This window comes from Danaus plexippus, assembly GCF_018135715.1.
Source record: "Danaus plexippus chromosome 3 unlocalized genomic scaffold, MEX_DaPlex mxdp_30, whole genome shotgun sequence".
Lineage (NCBI taxonomy): Eukaryota > Metazoa > Arthropoda > Insecta > Lepidoptera > Nymphalidae > Danaus > Danaus plexippus.
In genome coordinates, this window is record NW_026869845.1 from 135,685 (window position 1) to 149,168 (window position 13,484).

General features: G+C 34.8%; 1 protein-coding gene across 1 annotated transcript; it reads right to left on the reverse strand.

Moving 5' to 3' along the window:
* Window positions 1-234: 234 nt before the first annotated feature.
* On the reverse strand, window positions 235-13,241 carry LOC116766845 (UDP-glucose:glycoprotein glucosyltransferase). Its single transcript, XM_032657333.2, is given in 29 exon segments — window positions 235-955; window positions 1,168-1,216; window positions 2,209-2,346; window positions 2,664-2,785; window positions 3,073-3,239; window positions 3,447-3,550; window positions 3,934-4,116; window positions 4,371-4,548; window positions 4,636-4,809; window positions 5,151-5,375; window positions 5,576-5,785; window positions 6,047-6,186; window positions 6,673-6,830; window positions 6,904-6,989; window positions 7,254-7,432; window positions 7,775-7,957; window positions 8,070-8,218; window positions 8,292-8,407; window positions 8,996-9,189; window positions 9,428-9,564; window positions 9,567-9,606; window positions 9,744-9,950; window positions 10,177-10,397; window positions 10,646-10,859; window positions 10,994-11,198; window positions 11,932-12,119; window positions 12,211-12,390; window positions 12,499-12,752; window positions 12,834-13,241. Coding segments are annotated over 29 exon segments (4,680 nt in total). The 5' UTR covers window positions 13,084-13,241; the 3' UTR covers window positions 235-926.
* Between the last annotated feature and the right edge of the window lie 243 nt (window positions 13,242-13,484).

Below are 13,484 nucleotides of genomic sequence, written 5' to 3' on the forward strand. Positions count from 1 at the left end.
AATTAGAAATCAATAAATAATTTCATCTCAATAACTTAGAAATTTTATTATAAATATTATGATGTATTTAAAATTTTTAATGTAAATAAATCTGTACTTAAAACAGATATAAATGTATTATTTGAAATCCTTTAAGACTAATGTTTATGAACCGTCCTCGTTTATACATAATTATCAGGGTGTCATTCAGTGATCACTACACTATATATTTATATATCAAAAGAAAACCAGAGATTTGTTTGTTTGTATGTTTTTTATTGAGCTGTTTTTGTTTCCACTGTAACAAGAATCGATTAGAATTTAATGAAAAAAAAAAGGTTTTTGTAACGGACTTGGTACATGTTAAGATCTCCAAATGTTTCATATAATAAATGTACGAATGACTCACACAACCGTTAATAATTATCATACATATAAAATATATTTCATAGGAATCAACAGTTGATGATTGAATTGAGCTTTAATCACAATCACATGAAATAAATCAATTGTACGGGAAGCAGACATTGTTCTATCACAATACAAATATATATACTTCCCCAAGTTCCATCTATTTATTATTATATAATGACCAGCTCTGAAATTAAATATACATGTAACATAATAATATGAAAATGTAGACAAAGCTGTTATGTAAATCATATATCACTTAATGTTAAATCACACTTCCACTTATGACTTCCAATAATTTATAAATGATATTAAGAATCAGCCTATATTTATATAATGAAAAACTATCTTAGTTCTAGAGAGTTTAAATTCAATTGCATCTATTATTTACATCTGAGCTAAGTGCGGAAAATTCTAGAAAAAATACATAGTCCCTTTTGTGAGCACTCCGATAGATATAACTTACATACACTTTGTTACAATCATTCAAACAAAATTTTGGAATATCAAACATAATATAATAATATCACCCCTCATCATAACTCAGTGTGTTCCTGTGCTTTATCTGAAACAAAAATATAAAAATTAAAAATTTAATCCCAATGCTTTAAATTAGGAATTCTAGTTTTGTAATTATTTTTTTTATTTGAGTGTGAGTGTTTATTTATGACCATCGATAGCTGCATAAAGTTGCTGGATGATAGCAAATATTATAAAAGTTTTTAAGTCAAATGATTAATTGGTTTTTAAGTCATATATTTTAAGTTTAAAACTTACCAGTTTTATCTTCTTTGCTGACTTGTTCATGTTCATGAGTCTCGATTTCCTGGAACAAATTAAGAATTACAATTATATTTAAAAAAAATAAATTTAAAATCATTATTTAATCAAATATAAAATTATTCCTGATTGTTATCAAAAATAAATAATGATTTTGTAATTTAATGTTGTCAAAATGCTCGTGACTTTGCTGTTTAAATATTTAAATTACTAGCTGTGCCCAGCCACACTTCGCTGTGAACAACAAAAGACAGAATATTTTATTGAAGGTTAATTTTTCAATACTTGTGGCTATACAATATTTTTTGTTCTCCCATTGTATGTGTAGATGTAGAGGCTGTCCGGTTTTTCAAACCGGGAACACGCAACAAACAATTGTCCATGTGAAAAGGAATCCACATCCAAATCTAGAAAACACGTTTCTAAAGATAGACCCCTTGAGTTTTGTTAATTGTGACTGCGAATGCCAATCGAATTGAGAATTGCAATCTTTTAAATTGAAGTGGTGTATCGGTCGGGATCATAGGAATTCGAGGAATGAGGACACCTTCACTGTTGAAAGGCCCCGCTAAAATCGTTGCTTATACTATGTTGTTCATTAATTTTTCAACTGCGAGTCGTGTTCCGTTGCAGAGTTTTCGTTAGTTAAGGGCGCACTAAGGGTTATGTTAGTATCGTGAAAAATAGATAAAAACAATCCTTGCAGCATGCTGTATATTGGAGTCAAAATTTCAGCTGAATTGGTACAGAACATTTTGAGTTTTTGAAGCATACATATAAATAAGAATATAGGAGAAAGATAATCTAAACAAAGATAACATTTTGAAAATACACTCAAATTTGTGCCTTGAGCTAAAGGTTTTCGGATATATACGAAATTTCAATATTATTATGTACATAAATTTTCAGAACGAACTTCTTTTGCCAAAACCAATATTAAACTCAATTTGGTGCGTCACCAGCAGTACATGAGAAGTCAAGTAGTGCATGGGTGACTACCAACAGGTGGATGATACAAGCTACTGCTCGATAGTGTACCTGTTCGGTGTCGTCCTGGTAGTGTCCCTGCCTGACGCGGGCGTGCAATGCTCTCAGCTCGTTGTCATAGTCACTCCACTCAGGCACGATGCGCATAGCTGCTGACAACTTGGCCTCCTTCGTCATAGGGTTGTTGCACTACAACGACACACCATGATATAGCTACTGTTTTGTATTCAAAACTTTCAAACGGAAACGTAAGATAAGTGAATATTTAAGATTTGATAAAAAAACTTTTCAACATGTTTTGTATGACAAGGTGGAAAAAAAGACTTCAAGTAAAATTTGTCGCCATCAGACAAAAAATGCCATAGATCAAGTAGCAAATACAATTAAGTCAAATAACACTTAATGTTTATATGAAAACTTTTTGTTATGTTAAATGAAGATGACATAAATGTGATTACCTTTTAACAGTTTTTTTTAAATTATATATTTAAACATTAATGTCTTACCAAATCAATGGTCTTGGCGTATTTCTTGGATTCATTATCGCACCAGGTCTCACACCACAACCACTCCTGGGGCAGAGACTTTATAGCCACCTGGTGGATCATATTGTTGGGAAGATCTTGATCTGTTTAAAAAACACTAGAGTTATTCATACCATAATATTTTTTAATATTTTATACGAATAAACATTAAGAATAATTCGCAAAATAAAGTAAATAAAGGTGACTCAAATTACTCCTTATCACTGCCGCTAACTTCTATGGCTATTGAAAGTCCCGTAAAAATTGCTCAAGCTGTTTCAAAGATCTAAAACACGCACATGCAGACAAAAAATTTAAAAAGCATGTACCCTGTATATTACCCGAGATATTTGTGAGCAGTTTCATTAACTTATAAAGTACAAAACTATACCTAGATTTGACAAGCTGTTAGGGTCCTGGCTGAGCGCCTGGTACTGTCCCCTCAGTCGGTCGCCGGCAGCGATCCGTCTGAAACGCTTCAGATCCACCACGTACAGTGCACTGATGTGATAACTCCGACCTTGGAGATGATTCCGCCAGTAGCCTTGCTTCCAGAACCTACGATATAGAGGTATTTAATTGAATATCATAAACAGCTAGCACATACAGCTTATGATGAACACTTACTAACGTCATTGTACACAACAGAATTGTGGTCGTCGATTAATTTTATCACTTAAAGCTTCAATGTATGTGGTATGCACGGGCTTCTCTTAAATATCTGTTTGATAACGTCATAACAGTATAATAGCTTTGTATACAAACCTGAATCCTTCCATTTCTTTTCTACTGTCACAGAACGGTGTGTATCCATAGGGAGCTCCGCCTAGATCCAAATCTACTAGTTCCTTTAGATCAGCTCGAACAATCTGTTACACATTATATATATCATTATAATCATTCAAGTCATTAAACGTTGACAGAATATTAAAGACAGTTCACTTCTACTCATCTCATATACATATGAGAAAATATTAAATTATTTTGTAGTAATTTTTTTTTATTTCTCGTGAAATATATTATGTAGATCATATTCTGAAACGACAATCATCAAAAAAAGGTTTAATAACTTGTTAAATACAGACATTGGGGTTAATTCAAAGCTGCAGTTGATTGACTAAAATGTGTAAGATTTTGTAACATTTAATAAGAACTAGATGATTGTCCTATTATAATTTGTCCGCCTAGCGTAGATGTTTCAAATTATGTACTAGTAATAAATGGATGAATAAAGCGAAAAATCTCTATTCACCTGATCAGCATCAACAAAGATGATCTTCTTAACGTCCAATGGGAATAACACGTCGAGGAACAGTATCTTGTACCCCCAGATGGTCCGCTGTCTGTCACGCTGCCGCTGCAGCCAGCGAGGCCACTGGTACTGTACCAGCTCGTACTGGAACCCGTACTCTTGCGCCATGTATGGAAGGATGTCCTAGTTGAAGACATTGAAGCCATTCATTACATGTCAATATATAGAAATTTAGTAATTCTAAGCCAGCGACACCGTGTACATATAGTTACTTTATTAGAATTCAATTGAAATAAGATAACAAAAGTTTGTTTTTGTAGCCTAAACAATACACATAATTATTGGCGACGTGATTTTTTTAAGTTTAACACACATATTTAAAAGTAAGTTATATTTTAAAGTATTTGAACAATATGATCTTTATACTTGGAGGTTACCTTAAGCGAGGGGCTGAGATAGTTCTTTAAGAACCAGAACTTCACAGGTGACTTAGTGTTCTTTAGTACAGACAGCATCATAATACGTAGAAAACGTTCGTACAAGTGACCGGATGCTACTGAGAACACGTTGATAGTCTCGTCTTGCGCTTCTTGTTCTTCGCCACCTCCGAACGAACTAAAACCAGAGACGATAAATCTTTAATGCCGTATAACAGAAGAGCGTTGTCTTGTGTACAGACAAACCATTCAACACCTTACTCACCTTGCAATAGAATTCCATATCCCACCAGCGTTCTTTTCGTCATTTTCAGCTAAAAGATCAAGGTGTTGTTTATCCGCCTTCTTAGTGACCCTCAATTTAATAACTTGACTCCGGAATGAACTCATCAGGACCTGGATGTCTTTACTGCCGGCTGGGGTGTCAGTGTTTTCGTGCCTGGAAATACATGTTCATTTCTATTACACCTATATTAAGTACAACTAATGAATGCTTTAATCGCCTTATTTAATAAAAACTTTATATTATTCATTAATTTCATCAAAAAAATGTACAATGAACTCATAGGGAATATTTTGTGCTGGAAAAAACGAATAAGCAATTTTAATATGACGTTAAAAACTAACAGACTGTCAAATTTAATACAAAATTAGTTGTTAAATTACTGTTGAAGCTCTCCCCCTGCAACGCGACGGAGCCGGCACCGCAGGGTGAATTCATGGAATGCTGAGAGGTCTCGTCTCTATTATTATCTGTTTCAATGCAAATGTTGGACTCACCCGACAATCTCGTAAATATCGTCAGAGCGGCCGGGTCTGAGACGCAACGTCCAGGCACCGGGGTTGGCCTTAAGCTGGAAGTAGCCGAGGTTGGCCATCACGATGGTGTCAACTGTGTCTGGTCGGTGTCTCGTGCCCAGCACGAGTTGTAACCCGCGAGGCGGCGTGCCCAGAGACGTATCCCACGCGTGACCTTCCACAAGCAGGTATTCCAACTCGAACTCACTATAACATATTTTGTAATCAAGGCTCCTAATAGTAAATATTAAATAGTTTTCTTTATATCTGTTTCGTAATTATTAATATTAAATTTAATTAATTATACTTAAGGAGGCTTAAGAATTTGAGAGAGAAAAATAAAATTACCTTTTTAGCAAATTTAAATGAAAATACTTATTTTTATAACATTATAATAATGTCCCAACCTGTGAACGAGTGACTCGACATCCGCCAGGCGTATATTATCCAAGTCGTATACAGACTTCACGCACTCGACCAGCCAGTTGGGCGGCGTGCGCAGCTCCAGCGATAGAAGAGGAGCGTGCGGCAAACGGGAGAAACGCGCGATCGCACCGCCCGTCTGCGCACCCGCGCTGTTGAATTGTAGCTCCGGCTCCAACACGTAGCGGTAAAAACTAGAACAGGGGAGGAGGAGCGTCATGCTGTTTATGCTTAGAGTACCGTTTTATTATTTTAAGTGAAAGCAAGTTTACGAAATAGTATTAGATTATAAAATTTTCATATCTGTCCTCAGTTTTGCTCTATTTTTGTTTCCGTTTGAATATATATAAAAAAAATCGAAAGAATAAAAAAGTAAGTGTTTATATCAATAATGAAAAAAATGTAAGAAATAAAATAAGTGTTTAAAATTTGGGTAAACCTTGTTTAGTATGTACCTCTTAAGCGGCATGTCAGAATTCTTGTCCTGTGGGTTGAGGAACAACTGTAAGCGACAGTTGACAACGCGTCGCAACACCAGCAGCAGCGGAGCTAGGCGCTGAGCGGCCGCCGACGCCGGGTCCACCACGGCTACTATCTATTATATATGAACATATCAGTGTTACCATTCTAACATATAAATAAGGTATATGTTTAAATTGATCTAGCTCAATCTGTCATTGAAATAGAAATAAACATAATGAATAGATAAATAATAAAAAAAGTATATTGGTCAGAAAACTGGAAGACAAAATAAAGTTAGAAGTTGTAAAAAAAAATATTGCTAAATAATAAAATAAGATGAAATTTATATAACTCGTGTAGTGATTGATAGAAACATAAGAAATGTACACAGATAGTAACGGAATGTTAACCAAGACGTTAAGGAGGAGAGCTCCCCAATAAATATAATTAATAGAGTTCAACCTTTAAGATAAGAGCTAATACATATTTTACATTTATTCGCTTTAGGTTGACTGCAGGACTATATTGTGTAGCATTAAGACAATGAATGGAAACGTTTTGTTAACTGAACGATAGAGTTTATACTAATTAATAACGAACAATTGTATTATATACTAACTTCAACGGCCGCTTCGTCCTCATACAAAGGAGGTAGTTCTATAACAGAATGATCCGTTCGTAATCCGCTCGGTAAGGGCGTGCGCACACGGGGACTACGCGAAGCAAGCACTGATATAACCTTCAAATAGTTATCTGTGCTTATATCAGTGATGTCATCTAAAAAAAAGTACAATTTTAACTTAGGTATGAAAATGAGAACATTGAGGTATGAAAGATCTGTTTCACTTACCGTCATCGTCCAAAACATTATTTGACAGCTTCTTGTTCTGGTGTAACAATTCGGATAGCTTGTCTCCATACACTTGGTTACTGTACCTGCAATGTCAAAAAAACATTATAGTGCATAAGAATCAAACAAAATGAAATTATATTTTCGGATTACTACGCGTATTTTATTATTTTTGAAAACTACGTACTCCCGACGTTTCGGTTACTTTGCAGCAACCGTGATCGTGGGCAGAGAGGTGGGCACATCTAAGCGTAGTAATCCGAAAATATTAGTTTCATTAAAATGAATACTCGCGAAAGTCTTAGATCTCATTATCAAACAAAATTCTTCACAGTACATCCTCAACACACCTCTCAAGCAGTGCGAAGTCTTCTAGGGAGAAGCTCTCTCCTTTGTTGAAGGGTCCTATAACTCTGGCGTTGTGTATGACTGCTCGCTCAGAGCCACGCAGCTTGAGGCTTCGAGCACATAACACGCGGGACGCCTTCAACACCCACTCGTACTTGTTCAACGCCGGTACCAACTCAGGCTGTAACAGATATAATAACTTTCTTAATATGTCAGGATATTGCGTGACTGTCATTGCATCTGTCGGTAGGTGGAATTCAAGTCGTGGGTGATGAACGCACTCAGAAACAGAATATTCACTCCTGCCTTAGAGACATCCAAAACAAACGTTGATGGATGTTTGTGGTATGGACATGATATTATTACTTTTGAATGAACAACATGATTCATTCGAATTATGAAAACTCAATTTATATCGTATTTTTTCAGGTACATTATTTTATATTTTCTATCATGCAGGTTAGTAAATTAGAGAGAACTTAGCAATTACTTTATATTACGAATGGAAACAACGAAATCTTACCAGAATTTCGCAATCTTTTCTCTCATGGCATCCTTCGTCCTCTAAGAGTTGAACTACATATTTGGTAGCCTCTGCGGGTTCCAAACTCGTCAGAGCGGCAAGAACTACTTTATTAAACGATTGATCTTCGCCGGAACCATCGACATTGGGTATAAATGCAACACGAATTCCACCCGATTCCCTCTGAAATTAATGACAAATTCGTAATAGACGATATAATAACGCTGAGATCATTGTAGTCAAGAATTATATTAAATTCTGTATAAATGTTTTAGTAATATTACTTGGAACCCACCATAAACGTGAGAGCATTTCTTAACAATTCTCTAGATTCCTTCTGATTGAGATCTCCCGCTATCCAAAGAGTTTGTGTTATCTTCTCGGACTTCCCGGGTTTTGTGAAATATTTAAAGATAGGTAAAGCTGTTGCTAGTGCGTCGCGTCCTAAAACGTGTAATGACATTGTAGAAAACAAATGAGTATATAATTAAGGTATTTTAAGATTTAAATTCTGTACCGGTTAAATGCAAGAGACGATGAATTTTGTCTTCGGAAAATAAATCTCTCGATGAGGATACACCAGACAAGTCTAAGTACTGAGACGGTTCAGATGCAAGAACGCGACGGTTTAACCTGAAAAAATCATTAAAAAAAAAAACAAAATAAGTATGTATTAAAATTATTAATTTATATATTTTTAAAGCCCTATTATTTCTCACAACTTTAAACATTAACAGCCTCGATGTGAACACTAAGTCAATGTCACGCACAAAATCTATAAAGTACCAGGACCGCTGGAGCGAAAGATTTTATTAACGTTTATCTACTAACCATGTCTTAGGCTTCGTTCACACGGCATTGTCCTGCACGTTTTTTTGCAGTATACGTCTTAACGTATAAATAGTGACCATACAACGCACATAGATCCATTCACACGACGATTGTACGGCAGAAAAACGTGTACGTGTGAATGGATCTATGTGCGTTGTATGGTCACTATTTATACGTTAAGACGTATACTGCAAAAAAACGTGCAGGACAATGCCGTGTGAACGAAGCCTTAGGAATTCTACACGTAAAAGACCTCAATCGGTTGCTTGTTCCGTCAAGGAAGCGCGCAACACGAGAATTTTACCAAATATAATGCCAAGTCAACACGCAAATATACAAATAATATACACATTGATGTAGGTAATCGATGTACTTATATCTAAACCGCACCTGGACACAATATGCGGCTGCTTCATGAGATACTCTACGGCGTCGTCGGAGTCTGCGAGGTTCCCTCTAAACACGGCTCGCTGTAGACGCGCCGTGTGACGCGACAGTGCCGTCACTAGCGCCTCCTCGAGCAGTTCCACCGAAGACAACGCACCAGAGCCCTCATCGTACAGAGGAACGCCATTCACTATCACCTAGAACAAAGTGAGTACTTTATATAAGCGGAAAAATTTCGGTCAATGAGTTCGGTTACCGCTCCAAAGGTCAAGTCAAGATTCTTATCCTTTAAGGTTTTTTTATTAATTTTTATTCTAATTAACATCTAAGATTATAAATTCACTGCCAGAAAGCTACACATATTTATTGAATTGTAAATTAGCTAAAAAAATAATATATTTTAGACATACGTATCATAAATTTCGATATACTCACTTGAGGGAATTTATTAGTTCCCAGCTTCGACACGAACTCCTCAGCCAGTTGGTGTCCGAAGTTGAATTCAGATTCCTCCGAAATGATTTCATCGAGATTTGCGCTCGAACTGGCATACTTTTTCAGATACTTTTTATATGATCCACACTCAGAGCATCTTCTTGAAGAGAATTGAGAACCTGTTACATCATAAATAATATTAAGTTATTATCGTCATAAACTTTGTATATACATTAACACAGCCAGCATTGTCTTAGTTGCATTTCAATCATTACATTCTTTATTTGAAAAAATATTTAGACTCCATATAGCAAACCTGTGTAAGGAAATAGAAGGCCTCCTTGTTAGAATTCCTCTCCTGTGCTACATAGTTGAAGGCGCTTCTTAGTGCGGTGCCCAGAGCGGAGTCGCGTCCCGGTGCCAGTACCAAGCCCACTCGTACAGGCGTAGCATGTTTCAGTAATGTCTCACCTAGCTTTAAAGGGGGCGCGGACGACGGTGATGTTGGGTCTATCACTATCACCTGTATTCAAACATTTTATATACGAAACATCAAAATTAGACTTCCTAAAAGTATGGTCGAAAAATTCTGTAAGCACAGTATACGTAATATGTAATTAATTATGGCTTTTAATAACCGTTTATAACGTATTTACTTTTAGGACACAGATTATAAATAATAATTAATGTAAAGTGTACAATCATATAATTAATGAGCCTTAGCAATAATATGGATATTCAATACATACGTAATTATATATATTTCTTCTTAAGTTCCTCAGCATACCAGGATATGTGGGTCGTAGGAGTTCCATGTATGAAGATGGCCATCGTCTGTATCTATCGTCTGTCTCTAGATCGTTGAGCCAGGTGATGGCTGTGTCACGGATGTCTAAGCCATACTCTTCCCAAGTGAAAGACTCACCGAGTTCAAGTGATAGAAGCTTGTTGATGAGCTTCCTGTTCAGACCTGATGGTTGTTGATTTATTATACTATTAAAACACTTTAAAAAATATTTCTCTGGATAATTTAAAATATTGTATATGATTATTAAAAATATTGTATATGAAGCAATAAAACTTAAAACTTAGAGACGACATAATTTTATGTCATACAAAACTCATAGCTGCTATCTATATGGGAAAGATTTTTTTAAAGACCAAAGTATCAGCAAAATTTTTTAAATCAGTGTCTTTGAGTAACAGTTATGTAAATACCCAAAGCATGCAGAGTATTCATAGGTCCTATGTCTTCTCTGAGCGCTGCTAAGAGGGCCATAAGGTCGACCTCGTCAGCATCGTACTGAGCCCCGGATACGAGCAACAAGGGTTCCGCAGGCCGGAGCCCTAGAGATGACGACCAAACGTCTTGATTGTACAGGACTTCATCGCGGAAGGATCGGGGCACATTCACATGGATCAACGATTTAGTCTGTGGAATATAGAATAGACATATGATTACAATTAAAAATAAGCGAATTTAAACGAAACTTATTCAAAAAGATATGTAATAATAAAATATAAGACCATTTAAATTACTTCATAAGGTAATATGCACTTATATACCTGCATGGGGAAGTTCTGTGCTAGAGATATCAACACTTTAAGAGCCTCATCTCCGCCCGCGTCGTGTGCATCCATCACAGCAGCAGCGGCCTGCATACTCAGAGCTTGCATCTGCCATACTTTAAGGGGCTCTATTTCTTCACTCATTTCAGAGAGATGTCTTCGGAAACGCTCGAGAGGTGTGCGAAGCGCCGGAAATAAATTCCTGTTTTCATAATTCATTTAGTTCATTAATTGTATCGTACATGATTTAATATACAGATGTTTAAAAGTTTATTCATAGGTAGGCAACTGTGTAGCAACTGGATAATATTGACTTCTTTGATAAGTATTTTGTTCTTGCAAATATGGTTGTTTAAGATGGAGTATAATTTGTTTATGTTTAATTGCATTTTTTATGATTTGAACCTTTTTATCTTGTGTAAGAGGGAATGGATCTTACTCACTGGATTTTTCCACGAACTAAGATGTAACATTTCTAAAAGCATGTAAATAAAAGCTCTTAGCCTATTATAAGACACTTTAGTAATTACATAGTTATACTAATCTTATATTGTATATCAACTTACAGAATTTAAAATCAATGTAAGGATTTTAAAAGTCTATACAATTTGCATTTCTTTAAATTTCATATAATAATAAATTTATTCAAAATAAAGGATTATTTTAAATTTAGTTTTAAGATTATGTATTGACGGTATTTGCTAATATGTATTTAAATTTTAAACTTTGACCAACAATAATGGGTGGCAGTTTTAACATACACAATATCAGTACATGAAAGTGTTAAACAGTGCATAGCTTTTCCTTATACAACTATTTGTTAGTAATGAAAATTTATCTTGATTAAAAATGTAAGACACCTCTCATTATAATTGTTATCTTTTTTATCAACATCATTCATTTGTAATAAGTTATGTGATAATACTACTACTTACTTTAGTCTTCCAAAATTGAATCCATCTATTTGGTTCTGGGGATCATTTTCATCTTCTTCTTCTGAGGGCACTCCTGAATCATCTACAGCCTCCTTAGGAGTGGTATCATCTTGACTTTTGTATTCTGTACTCTTCAATTGCAATTCAATTCCATATCCAGACAGACGAAGTTTTGGCTTGCCTCTAGACTTTAAAAATAAGACAAAATAATATTCTTTGTATTTTATATGCTATATTTTATATACTATGCTACGCTGAGAATTGATATAAAATACTTACTTTTATGTTCCATCTGACCACATAGTTAATAACACCTTTATCAGCGTAGCCAGATAATATTTTATGTTTGGCCGTAAAGTCAGAGTTTCCCAGCTCTCCATATAGAATAGCTGTGAGGCTTCTATTGTCACTGCTAGGATATGAGTGGTCTAATAGGTATGTTTCAATTCTATGCTCCTCCTTAAATTATTATTTTTTTACTTTATCACTTCACATCAAAATTAAAAGAGTGTAACAATAAAGAATAACATTAAATATTTTTTGGTTAAACCTAGGAAAAATACTTACTGGATCAAATTTGTCTGTAGATTTAAGAATGTCCCTAAGGATATCATTATCACAAACTTTTCTTGATGCAATTGCCACAAATGTTTCACAGGGCAACTCTTTTGCACCGTTTTGTGTAGCAATCTGATCAAACATGCGGACTGCTGGTGAAGTCAAATGCATGGACAAGGCTAGCTTAGCCATACGGAGCTGTGCCGGAGCTAATAATGTACTTGCTACTCCAATGCAAGCATCATAAACTTGTTTATCTGTCTCTGAAAGAAAGAACCATAAATTTAATTAAAATAAACATACCTATTAATGTAATTATTTTTCACATTTTATCTCTTACGTACCCAAAGACTCTAAGCTTGATTTAAGTGAAATAATGCCATCAAAATAAGACCAAAATAAATCAGAACTTTCAGCAGACAAATATTCCGCCAGTTCTAGCACAATTGGCGTCGCTTCCCATTTGGCGCTAATAAATGTAGTAACTCCTTTAGACTTTCTTTCCTCTCGTTTCGGTAAGTCACTATTGGCAACAACATTACCAAAGATTGAAATTACTACAGTTAAAATAATGCCCAAAATTATAGCTTTCATTGTTATTAGTTACTTATTAAATATTTAATATTGCGTTGGAAAAGTGCGCTTTTTATCAAATATTGTCATGCTTTATATGTAAGCATTTATGTATTAAATATTAATATAAATTGAAAAATACTAATATCTACTTGAAGAGAGTTTGGAATCAATTTGATTAAGTTACATTTGAAGCAAAATTAAAGCCAATGACAGACGAACACGGCGCATCTATAAGTAACGTTCAAGTTACGTATTTAGATATAGGGATGTTGTTGTTCATAAACTGTTTTTCTAATACGGACCTAAAAATAAACTTCTTTAATGATTATAAATTGAATTTTAATAAATATCTTTCTTGTGCTTACAATAAGCCCAGCAATAGCTACTTAGTTTTAAAATTTTTAAAAATATTTGGTTTG